This window comes from Ochotona curzoniae, unplaced genomic scaffold (assembly GCF_017591425.1).
Source record: "Ochotona curzoniae isolate NIBS_2020 unplaced genomic scaffold, NIBS_Ocur_1.0 contig_1071, whole genome shotgun sequence".
In the NCBI taxonomy this organism is placed as follows: domain Eukaryota; kingdom Metazoa; phylum Chordata; class Mammalia; order Lagomorpha; family Ochotonidae; genus Ochotona; species Ochotona curzoniae.
In genome coordinates this window covers 12,943,045-12,961,495 of record NW_024464939.1, presented here as the reverse complement: position 1 = coordinate 12,961,495, position 18,451 = coordinate 12,943,045, and the positions used below count along the sequence as shown (strand labels likewise).

The 18,451-nt window shown below is 41.9% G+C and overlaps 1 protein-coding gene across 2 annotated transcripts in view; it reads left to right on the top strand.

Moving 5' to 3' along the window:
• The first annotated feature begins 1,302 nt into the window (after window positions 1-1,302).
• ZC2HC1A (zinc finger C2HC-type containing 1A) overlaps window positions 1,303-18,451 on the top strand; it is a 43,838-nt gene continuing 26,689 nt past the window's right edge. For both annotated transcript variants that reach the window (XM_040994153.1, XM_040994152.1), the window contains exons 1-3: window positions 1,303-1,383; window positions 11,214-11,290; window positions 13,594-13,710. In XM_040994153.1, the coding sequence (XP_040850087.1) occupies window positions 1,368-1,383; window positions 11,214-11,290; window positions 13,594-13,710 (210 nt within the window). In that variant the 5' untranslated portion in view covers window positions 1,303-1,367. The remainder of the gene's footprint in view (window positions 1,384-11,213; window positions 11,291-13,593; window positions 13,711-18,451) is intronic.

Below are 18,451 nucleotides of genomic sequence, written 5' to 3'. Positions count from 1 at the left end.
CACTGGCGAGGAGAAAGAAATTTCCCCCGTCCAATCCCGGAAATCTATATCGCTGGTGTGGCTGAGGTCTGGACAATGGGACCAGGATGTCAAAGCAGCAGAAGCACCAGAGGAGGACTTGCCAAAAGGCCAAAGGCGGCCATTCAGCCATGGTGGAAGTTGCCTTTTTATGACCGCACACAAAGTATGGACCTCATATCACATTCCTACCACACTTCTCTAGGAGAGGTGATGCCCCCACAAACATCTGTTAATTTGTTCAAACAATACTCCTCCATGTGAAAGAAGTGGAAAGGTCGTAACTGTTACAGACTTTTTAGGATGGAACCTTTCCACAGTAGAGATGGTTACACATGTCAAAATAGCCCATGACACGAATTCATCAGAAAATTAATGCTAAGATTTGCTATGGACAATACCTTAATGCTGATAACTTACCAGTGAGCAAACAACACAGCATGTGTATTACTGTTAAACCAACGTTTTAAAGATTTCTAGTCTCAGTGAAGTATGTTAGGTTGTTCAACCAAGCCATGAACTTCTTGAACTTCTTCACATCCAGGTTTTGTCTGACGGAAAACTGTCCTGCCACAGGTTGGTCAGCCCTGCAGTTGCAACTGCCTCAAATATGAATTTGATGTCCTCTCCTTAGTTACCACGTATCCAGACTAGTTTACTATTGCCAGAGAAGGCCAAGAGTGGAGGAAGATGGCAGGAAGGCTGGGTTTCACTTCTAATTTTTGGCCCCAGCTTTCACGCTGAGGCAATTGTTTACAAGCGTTTAAAGCATTCTCTGTTTCACAATCTCAAAAAGTGACTTTTTCACGATAAACGGCGTTTATTAACACACGGACTCCTGCGGGAAGGTAAAATCTAGGGGACACAGCTAGGAGAAGTCCTCTGACCAAAGAGCTGAAAATGGAGCGTGGGCCGCGTCCAGGAGGGCAGGGCACTTGTTCGCTGTGCTTGTTCGGGTTTAAAGAATCCGCTGAGAGAACAGAAAACAGAGCGGCATTGAGCGGCGACGGGGAGCCGCGAAGTGCTGACATACACTGAATAGGAGGATACGGTGTGAGGGAAAACCAGGCCGGAGTGGAACAAAGGCGCCGTTGGGCTGCAGGGTGCAATCTGAGGCGGCTCCCGCTTCCCTGGAGGCTGGACAGGAGCGCCGCGAGCCGGGAGGCGGCCGCCCGAGACAGCAGGAGGCGCACCTCAGCCGCGGCCCGGCCGCACGCCGCCCGCCCCGGCGCGGACCAATCGGAGGCCGGGATGTTAGCGGGTGGGAGGCGTAGCCGCGTTGCTACAGCCGGAGCTGGGCGGTGGCGGGCGCTGCTGGAGCGTCCATCCGATCGGGAGGCGCTGGCGCAATGGACGGACTGGAAGGTGAGGCGTGAAGGGATGGGAGCCGAGAGGCGAGAGCGCTCTTGGAGGCTCGAGGGGGGCCTCGGGCAGCAGTTCCGCAGGCCGAGGGCACGTTTGGAGCGGAGGGGTCCGCACCTCCTTTTGGGGACCGGGGCGAGCGGCAGTGGGCGGAGAGCCCCCCGGCACGGGGGGAGCGCTTGACTCGCAGGCTGCTCCACCTCGGATGGTCCCAGAGCCTGAAAGCTAGCCTCCCCCTCTCTCTAGTGCACGTTTGCACGTCCTCTCGGTCGTGCCTGGTTGCCGAGTTGCCTCTGGCAAACCACAAGGTCTGGCCAGATTTTTTGTTCCTTGCAAGCTGGACTCGGTTAGGATCCGCGGCATCCGCACCGCCGGTCCGCTGGGGCCTTGGGGTGTGTCTGCAGCCTCGAGCTCCCACACCTCCCTAGCCAGTTTCTCAGAGTAACCGTTCTTCCATTTCTACGGCATCTTCAATCGGAGGGACGTCCGAGGAAGTGTCGCTGGCCAGGTTTAGGGGGGACAATGGGCGACTGGAAGGACTTAGTGGCTTATTCACGGGATCTGGCTAAAGAAGAGCCAGTACTTGTTCCTTATTTTGGGCTTATCCCTGCATTGTAACGGTGATTTCAGATTTTGCTTTGTTCCCATTTTTTTTTTCTGTTCTCTGTATTCATTTTATCCTAATGACTGCATTCGCCCAATAAAATAAGGAGAAAAAATTTATGACAACAACAGCTTCAGTTTTTTTTTTTCCGTTTTGCTTTTCAATTGTTGTTTGATTCTGTTAACAGTTCTTTTAGTTTAGATGGGTTCAACCACAATTAAGAATTGCATGTTGGAGTGGAAAATCTCGGGGTTGTGTTATGGTAACTGGTAACTTCTGCAGTGGCCCATTCTCCTCAGAGAGCAAATGTGATTGTCAGTGTGAGTTTATCTCATACTTTTTCCCTGAGGTGAAGCTCTCACAGTAAGCATCTTAAGGATGATAAATAATCAGCGGATTCTGATAACTTTCGTTTGTGAGCAGCCGCAGTGTGGTATGACCTGTGAAGAACTTGTTCCTTGCTTAGTTTTCGAGTATCCGGGTTTCTGTGAAATAAGGGGGTGTAATGCTTACTGCTTACTTTAATGATACTTCTGCTTGTGGGGTTCCTTGAGAGGTGGCTTTCCCCACTCCCCCTTTGTAATTATTTATTATTTTAAAGAATGTGCTTAGTTGAGAGGGAGAGGCAGATAGCTCACTAATGGTGGCAGGAATCCTGGTATTTGGGCCAGCTTTGGCTGGATTCTAAGTGGACTGGGTGGGGTTTGAATTGGCACTCCAGTAGGGGATGCTGGCATTCTAGATGGTGGTTTGACCTGCTGAGTCATAACACTGTCCCTTATCATGTGCTTTAAGTTAAAATACCTGCTGCTATTAAAGTGGGTTGGAGCATCCTCTATTATCAAAGAAAAAGTGCTTTAGAAGCGTTTGCAGGTTTTTGTAACAGTTGTGTGATCAGGCTGCCCATCCTCATTTGAACTCAGTCAGGCCTTGCCACTGTCCTGTAAAGCCTGAGAAGTCCCATAGCCCTTCTTTCGTGTAACCCTTCATTTAGTAATTGGGTGGGGAACCATCTGACCTGCAAAATCATTTGATCTGGCCTTACCAAGGCAACCACAGGTGGAACTTGAAATTGAGTGAAACTTTAGAAGCCTAATGTTTAGATCGATAATTTCATATGACTCTTGAATGATCTTATAAACATCCAAACAATGCATGTCAGGAAAGAAGAAAAAAAGCCCTGAGAGTTGAAGACAGATTCATGTTTCTTTAGGGTTTCTGGTTTGCTTCGCATTTCCTTAGTATAAGCAAATGCTCCTTTACTGAAAATTTCATCTCTGTTATTTTAATTCACATTCATTGTTTTTCAGTACTGAGTTGGATGCCAGAATTCTGAATAGCATGCTGGCGAGGAAGGGGTACTTTTGTTCTATTAAGCTTTGTGTTTAGGGCATTTCATTTAATCTAAACCTCAGTTTTTATCAGCTATTTATAAAAAATGGAGCTATGTAATATTAACTAGTTGAATTATGATGAATATTAAATGATGTAGCATAATAAAGCATTTAAGTACTTCGTACCTAAGAGGCACCTTTGATAGATGTTTATTGGGTGAATGAATTTGCAGGAGTCATATTGTAGGCTTGAAAGTGGCACATGTGTGTAAAATAAGACATGCTTTAGAGGGATTGTCCTCTCCCTGTCTATGCAGCTATGGCAGGAAGATAGATGGGGGAAAGGAGAGGCTGGAACCACTCTCATGATGAGAATTTGAACTAAGGCAAAGGTAGCTGCACTTTGAAAGGAATAATAGAAAGCATTTCTGAGATGAGAAGTGAGTTATGACTGCTGAACAGGAAAGGGGAAAGGAATCAAAGACATAAACTGTCTTGCTTTGGCTGAGATGCGTTGTCTTTAAGCAACAGGAAAACCACATTAGGGAGATGAAGTAATGAGCTTGCCTTTCAATATGTTTGTGCTCTACTTGAGGATATCAGACAGGAATGTCTAGTAAATACTTGGAAATATCTAACTGCAGGTATGTAGTACTTATCACCTGAGTGACACGGATACAATCCCCTAGGCAAACCATACTTACAAAATAAGGAAACAAACTTCAAAGAAGTTAATTCTTTTACATTGAGCAGTAAAGAAAATTGGGGTAAGGGAAAACTTCAAGAGATTTTAAAATGTTCCAGTAAGAAAAGTGCAGAAGAATCTAATATTTATTTAACAGAAAATATATTTCAAAAAAATCTGTTGGGCCCAGCGCAATAACATAGTGGTTAAGCTCCTTGCCTTGCATGCCTGGAATCCCATATGGGTACCGGTTCTAATCCTGGCAGCCCTGCTTCCCATCCAGCTCCCTGCTTGTGGCCTGGGAAAGCAGTCGAGGATGGCTCAAAGTTTTGGCACCCTGCACCCGCGTGGGAGACCTGGAAGAAGCTCCTGCCTCCTGGCTTTGGATTGGCTCAGTTCCTGCCGTTGCGGCTGCTTCTGTCCGAATCGTCGGACAGAAGATCTTCCTCTCTGTACATCTGACTTTCAAATAAAAATAAATAAATCTTTAAAAAAAAAAGAGTCTGTAGCACTTATTATTCTTAAGTCTTAAATGCTGCCTAGATCAAACCTTGCTTAACTTGTGAAATTTGGAAAGCCTGGGCTTAGCAGAAAAAGATACCATTAAAGCTGAGAGAAAAGTGCTGCCATGCTCATGCTGTAGGAAGATCCAGTAAGATGAGGCTTCGAAAGAGGGCTTCAAATCTGACAGATCACTGTTGATCAGTTACATTCATTAAAAAATATTTATTTGAAAGGCAGAGCCACAGGGAAAAACAAAAAGAAATGCATCTATCTGTTCACCTCCCACCCCTAAATGGCCTCAATGGACAGAGCTGGGCTAGTTGGAAGCAAGGAGCTGGGAAGTTCTTCTGAGTCTAGTACGTGGGTGTCGGGAGCCAAGCAGTTGGGCTGTCTGCTGATTTCCCAGACATATTAGTATATGTGGGCCGTATATATCATTTAATATAACTTCCTTGTTTTCATACTAGAGAAATCTGGACCTTAGGTTAAATACTGTTTTTTCCCAGTGACACAGCAGAGAGTTTGAAGTTATATAACATAAGGCAAATTCTGGTGGGTTTGTTTTGGTTGCCTGCTTGTGTGTGTGTGTTTAAAGAATTGCTTATTATTTCCAGGAGTTTTACAGAGAGAGCTAGCCAGGGATAGAGAGATCCTCTCTTCTGGATCCTCTGCTGGTTCACTGCTTAGGTGGGCCAGGTCAGAGCTGGACTAGGTGGAAAGTGTGAGCCAGAAGCTTCATGTGGTCTCCCAGGTAGCAGGGTGCTTAACACTTGAGTCCTCTACCTCTGCTTTTCTCAATCCATTGATAGGGGGCTGGATTGGAAATAGAAAATCCAGGGATGTGAACTGGCACCCATGTTAGATGCTAGCAATGTAGCTGGCGGGCTTTACATGCTTTGCTAGCAATAATGGCCCCTAGGTTCCAGTGCTTTTTCTACTACATTTTCATGTCTTTTAATGAGTACAATTAGAACAAATTCCAAGGCTGAAGCTATTTATAATGATGTGTTGGTAGAATTTGGCTCAGTAGATTTGTCAATATACATGTGCATGCCACATCCTGTGAATTAGAGGACTGTGCCCTAAAATCAGATAATGCAAAAGGAAATTATAAAATTATATTTATTATTTTTTTTAAGATTTATTTTTATTATTTTTTATCGGAAAGGCGGATATACAGAGAGGAGAGACAGAGAGGAAGATCTTCCATCTGATGATTCACTCCCCAAGTGAGCGCAATGGCCGATGCTATGCCTATCCGAAGCCAGGAGCCTCTTCCGGGTCTCCCACGCAGGTGCAGGGTCCCAAAGCCTTGGGCTGTCCTTGACTGCTCTCCCGGGCCACAGGCAGGGAGCTGGAAGGGAAGCGGGGCTGCCAGGATAGAACCAGCACCCATATGGGATCCTTGGCGTGCAAGGCGAGGGCCTTAACCACTGTGCCACCGCGCGGGACCTAAAATTATATTTATATACCTATACTTTGATATTATGTGCATTTGTTTAGAATTAAATAATGACTTTTTTATGCAATTGACATAATTGCTTTTAAGTATTTGCAATACTATTTTCTCGCTCTCTCTTGCTCTTTTTTGTGTATTTGTGCCTGTGAGTGATGGTGATTTCCTTTTCCTGTGAGGATATTTCACTGCAGTTGAAGGCAGATGCTTAGGTAGCCTAGTACGTTGGCAAGTGTTACACTCCTGGGAGAAAAGCAGCCAATAGCTGGTGGACATTCTGGGCCTGGTTAATGACAAATTTGTGTTAACTATACTAGTATGTCAGCATAGTTTCCTTTTTTTTTTTTTTTTTAAGAAAACTGGGGAATGCAGGGAATTCTAGGCTGGGACATGCTACCTTTGCCCCCAGGTTAAGGAACTGCAGATTGCCCAAGGAAGGGATCTAGAGATGTATTGCAATAGGAATAGCTAAGGCATGTTTGTCAGGGAAGGAAAGATTTTGGGTTCTTCCATGGACTGGATGACTCATTTGCAGGTATGCAAGAGAGCTGAGACAAGTGGTTTAGAGGGGGGAAGCTAGAGAGCATGTCTGAGTCAGGCCTAGGCACCTGCCTAAGTGGGAGACCTGGACCTGCCACCTACTAGCACTTGTGAAAACTGGTGCTAGGGGCCTGCAATGTCATGATGAAAAGCGGCGCTTGACAGCACACTCAGCCTCTATAGCTGGGATTGAACCTGGTGGAGGAACTTAGGGAACCCCTCTGCTAGTCACAGCTCTTGCTGTTGAGTGTGAGAGCTGGGCCTGGGAGCAGGCTAGACCAGGCCATTGGCACATGTGTGAGCTGGGTAGGGGAAAACCAGGCAGGGTCAGTCTATAGCACATACTGGCATGAATGAGAGCCAGGACACGGTTCAGGCCAGGCTGGATTGGACCACAATACCCACTAGTTCACATAAAGACTACTGGTGAGCCAGGTGAGGCTAGGCTAGGCTGCTGGACCTGCTGGCGAGAACTAGGTTGAGGGGTGAGCCAGGCTAAACCAGTGTGTAGCACCTGCTGGGGAATGTTTAGACTAGGGGCAGGCTATCTCAGCCAGAGTTGCTATACCTGCTGGCACATGCAAGACCTAGAGGAAGTTGTGGGCTGCATAGAACTTTGGGGACTCCCTTGCTGGGTTGCTATTTCTACTGGTAAGTTTGAGAACTGGTTCTCCTGGTGGGTCAAGCTAGGCTAGGCTGCTGTACTCACTGGTGTGCGAAATGGGTGCGGGCCAGCAAAGCTGGGCCATAGCACCAGTTGGCAAGTGGTAGGAATGGCTGTAAGTCATGTCAGGCTGGAATGCAGTACCCTGGGACGGATGCAAGATCTGGGGGTGGAAACATTCCTGGTAGGGAACTGTGGGAACTCCCCTACTAGACTGTACCTATAGCTGCTGAGCAAAAGAGCCAGGGTTGGGCCCGGCCAACTGGACAAGGTGGCAGCACCTGTTGGCATATGTGAGGGCTAGATCTAGGGTCAAGCTAAGCCACAGAACCCACGAGAGTACATGAGACTTGGATGAGATATGTGCTGGACCGGGACAGGCTACAGCAAGGGCTGATATGTGTAAAAAGCTAGGCCAGTGGTATGTGTGCTGGGCATTAGTGGAGGAGGTCACCCTGACTAGCCCATGGCACTGGCTTGTATATGTGTGGACCAGTTCTGTAGTGGGCTGGGTCTGGGCTGGGGCACAACACCCTATGGCTTGTGTGACTTATAGGGTTGAGATAGAACTGACCAAACTGCATTCAGTAGTGTGTGTGTGTGTGTGTGTGTGTGTGTATGTGTTGGCTGGAGCAAGTGACTGACTGCACCTGGTCCTGTACTGTCTGGCACACATTAGAGTCAAATCTGAGGTCACCCTAGGTGAGATTTCTTGGGGGACTGCTAGGCTGGACCACTGGATTCAGACCCTGTCCACAGGGAAAGTTATAGCATGTGTAATCCAACCTTGGAGTGCATGTATTGATGCTAGATTTTATTTGCTGATGCCTGTTGGTCGATAGCAAGTCCACATGCACATGGGTATCATGACAGCCAGCTCATTCATTTAGGCCAGCAGGGGATGACAACTGCCTCATCAGAGGATGGATAAAAGAAGAGGTTGAACTGTTCTCCTGGCCAAGCACTGCAGCATGTTTCTGGGTCTATGGGATGCACTAAAGTGGACTTTGTCAGCTAGTAGGCCTTGGGGGGAAGATTTTCTCAACCCAGTGCAATAAAACTGACAATGTTTTAGGATTATTGAAACCACTCAAGTAATACCCTGGACCCTAGAGCATCATCAGAGGACTGTCCCCCTTCCCCAAGTGCTGATGTAGTTTCACAGCAAGTAGTGGCATTTTCCCTTGCTTCCCCTGTGGACAAAGGAGGAAAAAGATTGAAACGTGTGTCCCACCCCCACTTTCCTCCATACCTGACCCAGCACACCCTAATCAGAGTCCCACACAGGCATGTCTCGACTATGTAAATAATATTAAAAATAAACTTTAAAAAGCATATTTTAGCATGTTGATAACTTGTGAAAATTAATCCTGAGCATTGTATTTTGCTGTATGGTACATTCTGATTGTTAGTTGAAGTTTTTGTATAAAAATGGGAACTGAGTTGGATAATAGAGTTATTAAGTAAATCACACAGTTTGTGTTAGCTTTATGAGAGCAATGTCTCAGTAGTTAACCTTGTAATGCTATTACTTGGTCTGCGGTTGACAAATAGTAGATGCTTATGTAGCACATCCATTATTTCAGTGTTCAGATTGGTTTTTTCTCAATAGTTTACTTTTGTGTGAGTGTGTTTTATCACCTACTTAACAAATATATTCAAATGTAATATAAAGCAAGCAAAACTTTTAAATTTTTTGTAATGTTTTATATTGCTCAGTGTTTAAACTACTTATTAATATTTATTTAAAGGAATAACTACAATCAAGGTTATCCACCCTGTGACATTACTTTGACTATTCTTTGAACACATTCTTAATGAGCCAAGTGGAATCTGTCTCGTAGCTACCTCAACTTTCAGTATTGTTAGTGGACTAAGTGATCTAGATAATATGGCTCAATTGGCTAATCCCACCCCTTCAAGTGCTGGAATCCCATGTGGTGCTGGTTCCTGTCCTGGCTGCTCCATTTCCCATCCAGCTTCCTGCTTATGATCTGGGAAAGCAGCAGAGGACGGCCCAAGGCCTTGGGACCCTGCACCTGGGGGAAGCTCCTGGCTCCTGGCTTTGGATTGGCTCTGCTCTGTCCATTGTGGCCATTGGGGGAGTTAAACCAGCAGGAAGGGGATCGTTGTGTTTCTACTTCTCTCTTTCCAATAAAATAAGAAAAATCTTTAAAAAATAAATTGCTCTCCCTGAATAATATACCCACTGCTGCTGAAGGACATGTCAACAAATCTTAGCTTTCTTTTGTAATTAATATCCGCTATTTTACTTCATTGTAAAAATATTTCTGGGCTGGTCCCAGCGGTGTCACAGTGGTTAAGGTCCTCGCCTTGCACGCCCGGGATCCCATATGGGCGCCGGTTCTAATGCCGGCAGCTCCACTTCCCATCCAGCTCCCTGCCTGTAGCCCGGGAAAGCAGTCGAGGATATCCCAAAGCTTTGGGACCCTGCACCCGCGTGGGAGACCCGGAAGAGGCTCCTGGCTTTGGATTGGCATAGCATTGGCCGTTGTGCTCACTTGGGGAGTGAATCATCAGAAGGAAGATCTTCCTGTTTCTCCTCTTCTCTGTATATCAACTTTGCAATAAAATAAATAAATCCTTAAATAAACAAACAATAAAAAAATTCCTCTCTTTCAATCAAATTGGGTAGTGTGAAGAACTAGAAGAATTGTAGAACAGAGGTCACTTCTGTGTTTGACAATATTCTTACCAACATCTGTTTTAGGTCACCTGGTTTCTGTACACTCATCAAATGTATAGGAACAAATATTAGGGAGTCCTAGTTGCTCTTTTTTTTCATAAGTTTACTTATGTCACTGTTGAAAGAAATGGTCTTCTGTTGTCTTTTGTATGATACACATGTTAAAAGTCAGTAAAATACTAGGCTGGAAACATGGGGAATGTCCCCATGAGAGATGTTATCGATTCCAATACCATTTGTAGCAAAGTATTAATTGTGAAAATAAATTAGATTTAAATTTTAGTTAGAAAGTAAGGTGATGAATTAACTCAGAAGAATCCCTAATAGTGTGAGTTCTTTTGAATATTTTCATGCTAAAATTTGTGATATCTTGGTGTATGATTGGTAAATTAATTTTAACTGAAGGAAGTTATACCTACCTCTTTACTCTTTAATGAATTTTTCTCCTTAGATCAAAATATCTCCAGTAAGTACTGTTGTGAATCTTAACATATATGTAAAATAGTGAATATTTCACATTATTCAGGATAGGCAGTGTGCATAACTGAAAGATATTATCGTTAGGGCATTATACTTGCATCGTGTGGTGTTACATAAAGTAAGTTTTATTCCGAATTCTTTAGACATTAGTGACATATTTTCATGACTTGGAGTTTAATAAGATAAACAATTTTATGTTTAATAATTTATAATAGATATAACTCACAAGTTAACAAAACATAAGGAATTGGTTTGGTTAAAATACTTAAAACTAGGGCCCGGCGCGGTGGTGCAAGTGATTAAGGTCCTCGCCTAGCACGCCCGGGATCCCATATGGGTGCCGGTTCTAATCCCGGCAGCCCCGCTTCCCTTCCAGCTCCCTGCCTGTGGCCTGGGAAAGCAGTCGAGGACGGCCCAAGGCTTTGGGAACCTGCACCCGCGTGGGAGACCCGGAAGAGGCTCCTGGCTTCGGACCGGCATAGTATCGGCCCCGTTGCGCTCACTAGGGGAGTGAATCATCGGACGGAAGATCTTCCTCTCTGTCTCTCCTCTCTGTATATCCGCCTTTCCAATCAAAAAATAATAAAAATAAATCTTTAAAAAAAAATACTTAAAACTAGATTTTATAGCAATGTAAATTTGGTTGTTCTTAAATTATCACTATTATGTGTTTATGATAGCCTATTTTGATCAATGATCACTAAGTCTTGTGCCCATTGTAATTGATAATTTTGCTTATTTCAAAATAGATCAAAACATTTTTCACAACAGCTGTTAGCCTACCAGTAAAACTGAGAAACAGCATTAAAATTTGGGTTTCACAGTTTGATAGGAAGTAATAAATTATTTTCTGTTTCAGAGAATGGAAGTGTTGTCCAAGTAGGAGAATTACTGCCTTGCAAGATTTGTGGAAGAACATTCTTTCCAGTAGCATTAGTAAGTAAAGAGGTTGTTTTCTTTCTTTTTTTTTTTTTTTTGGTGGAGTTGTTACTATTCTTTACTCAGAACAACCCTAATGGGAAAAGCTACAAGAACAACTTTTGAAGGGATATTCAGGAGCGTCTGTTGGCATTCCTTCCAGGACTCTTTTCAGAGTTTGATCTTCAGAACCCCTCTATTAAAAAGTAAAATTATTCCTAACTCTGTGTGTCTGTTAGCAAAAATAGGACAAAACACCTTTCAGAAATATGTGATAGGGGCCAGCTTTGTGGTGAAGCCTGTTAAGTGACCGCTTGTGCCAGTGGCATCCCATATGGGCACCGGTTCGAGGTCTGGCAGCTTTCACTTCTGTATCTAGTTCTATATTAGTGGCCTGGGAAAACAGCAGAAGATAGCCCAAATGCTTTGGTCCCCTGCAACCTGTTTCCACATGGGAAGCGCAGATGGAAGAATTTATCTTCAAAACTTCATAGTTTGTAGCTTTGGCCTGGCCCAACCCGGACTGTTGAAACATCTGGGGAGCTAACCAACAGATGGCAGATCTCTGTTTCTTTGTCTGACTCTCCTCTGGTGTCTCTGTCAAAATAATTAATCTTTTAAACATATGATAATATGTTGTGTTTATTTACAGAAAATGATATGATGTCTGGGATTTGCTTTAAAGTACTTCAGGAATAAAAACAAGTAAATGAAGTAAAATTGCTAAAATGTAATTGTTAAAAGAGTGATAAGTAAATGAAAGATTTTATACTTTGCACTTTTTTGCATGCTTGAAATGTTACAAAGAATTTTTTTTTCAGTATAGCATTGCTTTTGAAGTTATCTAATTTATTAGGTACTTTCAGATATTTAGCATATTCTAGTAGCACTTTTAACTGATTTTGATAAAAAATAATCAGCTAAATAGGGAACAATAAAAAGCGTGTTCATGTGCCACATACATTTATTAACACTTTACATAAGATAAAAATATTTCTTTAAGTATAGATCTGCTGGATATGAACCTGCAGTAATCCACTATACATCCTTTTACTGTTTCCAGTTTGTTTCTTACAAGCAAAGTGAAGGGGCTCGTGCTATGGCTGCGGGTTAACCTGAAGCCTAGGCGTTTTCATAAGCATTCCTTATGGGGACCAGTTTAAGTTTGTAGGGTTTCTACTGTAGTCAGCTCCCTGAAAATGTGCCTGGGAAAGCGATGGAAGATGACCCAAACACTTGGGCCCCTTAACCCACAGGGGACATAGGTTGGAGTTCTGGGTTCCTGCTTTGGCCTGGTGCAGCACTGGCCATTGTGATCATTTGGGGAAGGGAAAGTGCAGATGGAAGACTTTTCTTCTGACTGTCTCTGTAATTCTGCTTTTCAAATAAATAAGCTCTTAAAAAAAAGGAATTAATGATCTATAGTAGCTTTCTGACTACTACTGTGATTTAGTTAGCAATGGCTTCTTGTAATTCCAAAGCATATTCTCTACTTATTCAGTGTTGTTTTTGATTATCTTTGCATTATTTTTATGAGTTTTCATAGGCAAAAGTATTCTTATTCATTTATCTAATCTTTGTTTAAGTGATGTTATCACTGTACTGACAATTTATATAATCATGCTTGTAAACAGTTTGTGTGTATACCTGACACAGAAAAATTTATGTTAACAGACATGCTTGGGTGTACCGGAAAGTGCTGCTAGCCTCATTTTTATTACTTAGACATTTGATTCTAGTAATTCTAATTACAATGCTTGCTTGCTGAACGAAGATTGAAATCCAGTATGTGAAACAGTTGATTACTAGTTATGTACTGAAAGCGTTAAGAGCTTCCATGACAAATACATCCACCCAAGATTTACCTTTTCTTCCCAAATAAGGCTTAACAGTTAGTTGTGGTTTCTTAATTGTTTATGAAAATATAGAATAAAAAGTTCTTTTGGTACAGCTGATATGGTCAGTCAGCATGTATGGAAGGAGAAGTTTTATTGATTAAGTAGAGGTCTGTACAATGGCTCTTGTATACTTTTTAGTATTAATAATGTGAAAACTGAGAGAATATCTTTAAAAGGTCTTTAAAATATTTGAGAGTATTTCTTTATAATTTGTTATTATGAGAGAGATAACGTAGCATGCATTATATTTATGTGTATATATATATAATTTTAGTTAAGGCAAGGTGCATCTTATTATTTATCCTCAGGTGTGTTAATTGGGTCTAATTTTGTGTGATTTTTAAACTGATCTCAACTGAAATGAGATTTTAGTCTTTCTTTTTTGCAATAAGGAGATTATGCTGCATTTCTTCATCTTCACAGAAAAAGCATGGACCTATTTGCCAGAAAACTGCAACCAAAAAACGGAAGACTTTTGATTCAAGCAGACAGAGAGCTGAAGGAACGGATATTCCAACAGTAAAACCTCTTAAACCAAGGGTAATTGTAAAATCTTTGGAACAGTATAAACTTTGCTGTTAATATGTTGAAAACCTTGTGCATGTCTGTTACTTTAACCCAATAGAATGTCTTAACAAAATTCTGTGTTCCGTTTTCTAAACACATGTGTTAAGAAATGGATGGATAAAACATTTTATTTCAAATTAAATTTTAAACTACAAAGGAGAGTCCATAGTACTCTCTCGAATTTTAATTAAAGTGAGGTTTTTTCTTTTTATTTTAGCATTGAAACTCAATGGCTGGCTATATTCTGAAAATGGTTTGAAAGTTTTTATGCACTCTTTTTGAGTCGTGGTCTATTTCAGATACGATTTAAGGTGTCAGGTTTTACTGTTTCTTGGTAGTGGTATAACCCCTTAATTCTGTATGTAGAAAGTGAAGCAACTGTTCACAGGTGTCTTAGCTTACTAAGAATGTGTTGTCCTGTTTCAGTGTTTCGGATGTTTGTGATCTATATCATGCTTTTGGGGGAGAAGTTTATCAGTTGTTGAATTATACACATATAGTTATTGTTAGCTTATTTTCGTTCTTAGAACCAAGCTGAGACCCTGCTGCAATAATCTCTGCTCAATATCTGCTATATGTTGCCCAAAATAATTCACTTAAATACAATGACATAATTTTTTTTTTTTTGCATTAGATTAAGCTTTATTTTAGGATTGAAATTCCTCCCATCAGCCAAACCCAGAAATTCAATTCTCAGAGAATTCCCGAGGTGACAGCAGTAGCAGGGAACCCAGGAATTAGCACTGTCCCCCAAAGACCCGCCAGACACCCCTGAGAAGCTTCGAGGTACACCATGTCTGGGCCTCCATCTAGCTGCCTAGCGCCTGCCTCGAGACCTGGAGGGCTACCCCATTCATTCGATGCCATTCTCATGGGTGCATTGACATAATTTTAACAAGTCATTTCAGTGAGAGAGTCAAAGCTAAGTACCTGATTGAATAGGTTTTTGAAACCAAACCCTGTTTTCTGATGCTTCTGAAAGAGCACTTCCCTAACATGGAATTCACCTTAGTAATAAAATTATTTGGTAATAGGAAAATCAGATATCCATCTTTTTGAGTTGTGAATATTGATGGGAAGTGTGGTGAGGTTTGAATAAGGTACAGTGTTTGAAGTTGTCTTTTAAACTTCAAGATGTGTGATTGTATTATTTAAAGTAGATAAAGTAAAGCAATCTGTAATGTTAGTGTAATAAAGTGATTGTGGGAGCTGGCTTGAGAGGCACACTGTTTGAGAAAGTTACTTAATCTATTTATGTTTCTTCTTGCCCGTGCAGTGGTGATAATAATAGTGTCTAACTTTTGGATATGTTGTTGATAAAATCATACATGGTAATCTTAGTAAATGTTAGTTATCCTGTTAGTTTTGTAAAGGGATGGTAATTATCCTTAGTTGTCTTCAGAAAAGCAGCCAAGTTAAAGAACATTGCTTTACAATAATAGTTCATTGACTTGCTACTTAAATTGTGGTTCAGAGAATTAATATTAACATTATTTTGGGACTTATTAGAAATGCATAATCTTAGGTCATACTCAGACATACTGAGAATCTGAAATGTGACAAAATCTTAGGTGAATTGCATGGATGTTAAATTTGAGAAGCAATGTCTTAGAAAATTTAAAAATTGTATAGTTCATAGTATAATTACCTGTATCAAAGAAATCCTACCAAATCTCAAGTAGGGAAAGACAATTGTAGAAGCTCCACTTTTAGACAAATGGGCTTATTCCACATATTACCAAATATTTGTAAGAGCTGCCCAAGGCTCCTGAGAGATCTGGGTCAATGGGGCCATGGTAGAAAGTGCACTAAGTTTCCAGAACTCTAGCTTTGATTTTAGACATCTGCCACCTTAGGCTAAAGGTCTCTTTTACAGGTGATTCCTAAAGATGACAGGTCTTATTTAAAAATAAACAAGAATACTTCAAAGAAATTGAAGGATAAGTTCATTGTGGTGAAAAGAAATTTAATTATAAACCTACAATAAGTCTTCAAAAATGTGTGGAAAATGTGTAAGATAAAATATCTTCATACATTTCCAAAAGAATTTATATCAGAAAACACTTTACTTTTTTTGAAGTATTATTATTATTATTTTAATTGGAAAGAAAAATTTACACAGAGAAGAAACAGAGAGAAAAATCTTCCACCACCTGGTTTGCTCTCCAAATGGCCAGAGCTGAACTAATCTGAAGCCAGGATCCAGGACTGCCCACCTGGTCTTGTTCACAGTAGTAGGGTCCCAAGGCTTTTGGCCATCCTCAACTGCTTTCCTAGACTATAGGCAGAGCTGAATCGGAAGTGGAGCAGCAAGGACATGAACTGAGCCCATATGGGATGCAGCACTTGGAGGTGAAGGATTAGCCAGTTAAGCCAATGTGTCAACTTTTAATTCACTTTTAACTCAGTTTCTCTCCAAACTTTTTGAAGTACCCTTTTTGGACCCATGACCTATAATGAACAAGTTGATGTTGGACACAAACCAGAAAGTGGACAGGAGAGGAATAGGAAATTGAGGAGGCATTGAAGCATTCTTGGGAAGCCTTCCTGAAGATGGGGGACCCCCCCCCCCCGAAATGGCTGTCTTGTTTTTGAAGTGGTTTGTGAAAACTTAGCAAAGCTGGGATGGTAGCATTAGTTCTCCTGGATTCAGATGGTTTCAGAGAAGCAGAAGGAGCAATGTAGTAATTACACTGAAGCCCTGATTATGCACAGGAGGTAGCCTTTGATATAGCAGTGAAGTTTGCTAGCTTGGATAATCTGAAAGGCTGTGCTGCTCGTGTCTTCCCAAAAATCTTTTGCAAATAGTTGTATCTAGAAAGCCGAACTCATTAATGATAAGTAATAACAGAATCTGCTGGCTTGACATTACAAGCAAAAAAAGAGAAAGAGAAAGAGAGGAATAGAATTTACCAGTAACTGATTGTGATAGGGTGCAGCTGCAGCTGGTTGATGGCTAGCACCTGCTTGCGGAGTTAATTGACAGTTGCAGAGAATGCAGAGGGGGAGTTTTTTATGCCCTGCCTTTCCTAGATCCATTCAAGTTAATAGAATGTGCAAAACTACTTCTGGAGGCTCTTTGCGTGTTCCCCACTCACCCCTCCTGCCTCCAGAGCTATTCAAGTTAACTGACAGTGTGGCACTTCCTGCTTCCTGTTGCTAGCTTAATTAACTGCAGGAAAACTTTGGGCTCTGGCAGCTCTCTTCCTGCCTCCAGCAACTTAGTAAATTGAATGTATGGAAACTTTTCTGTGTGACTGTCAGTCTGATTGGAGGATGAGAGCTTAAAAACCCCTGACTTCTGCCACTTGGTGCAGTAGCCGCTGGAGTGTAGTGGGAAGTGCTGTTGCCAAGTTAGGACTCCTGATGTTCTGCACTAGCCTAGCAGTTGAGATGTTGGCATACATAAGTGAGCGTGTGGGTCTGATGCCTGTTTCTGGCTCTGGACTCAAATTCTGCCATCACAGTCCTAGGGAGGTGGCCCTGATAAGTCAGGTCATCTTGTTCCTACCATTCACCAGAGGATCTGGATAGCATTGCTAACTTCAGGATTCAGCACAGAGCCTAGTCCTTGTCTATTGAGAGTATTTGGGGAGTGAACTGGCAGATCAGAGTTCTCTCTCTTTTCTGGATGAAATTTTGAAAGTAATAGAATGTATGACTTATGAGTCAGTGAAGAAATTAATAAGAAAAAGCTTTTTTGAATGAAAATGGAAGACAAAAGTATCAAACCCTCTGAAATGTTGCAAAAACAGTATTGAAAAGGCTATTGATCTTTTATTTTGCATGAAGGTTGCCTTATATCAAACAGAACATATACTATTTATCCTTTTGGGATTGATTTTTTTTAGTGAGTGTGAAGGTCTGTAGTTGAGAACATTTGGTTGCAAAAGGTTACATTTCATTCTTTTTAATGGCTGAGTAGTATTCTATGGAGTAGATGTACCACAATTTCTTTATCCACTCCTCTTTTGGTGGGTGTCTGGGTTATTTCCATGTCTTTGCGATTATAGATTGTGCTGCTGTAACTATAGGATTACTGATCCCTTTCTCATAGGCAGATTTCATTTCCTTTGGATATATTCCCAGACAGTAGCACCATTTTCTTTAAGAAGGGTTTTGATTTTTTTTTCTTTTTCATTTCTTCAGTGACACATTCATCATTCAATAGCATGTTGATTAACTTCATGTTTTTGTAAACTTCCTATTTTTCTTCCTGTTGACCTCGACTGCTGGCTGACCCAGGACAGGTAATCCCCTGAGCATGGTCCCTGTGTACTGCTTAGATGGGACAATGGGATATAATAATGCTGTTTCTGGTTTGTGTGCTGTCAGGAGTTCCAGGAGAGGTGAGGCCTCGCAGTAGTGGAATGTGGGCAGAGAAGCCAGGGAACGGTGAATGTCTGCAGCTTTGTGTGTCTAGGTTATTCGTTGCCTGTCTCTAGGATAAGTTATATTGTTGAGGAAGCTGGGACATAGATCTTCAGGTTAATGGATGGACTTAAGAATAATGACCATTTGTTCCTCTTTGGATTATGTTTGGTTGGATTATGACTGCTTGGATTGCCACATGGACTTGTGATTTGCTATTTCTAGTATGCTCTATTATCACCAAGCTTGGTTAATAAAGACTCCTTCATAAACCTTAGACATGTCTGGTGTGATCTCGTCACACCCCATAACAGTAACTGTGCAAAAGGTACTATCATATCCA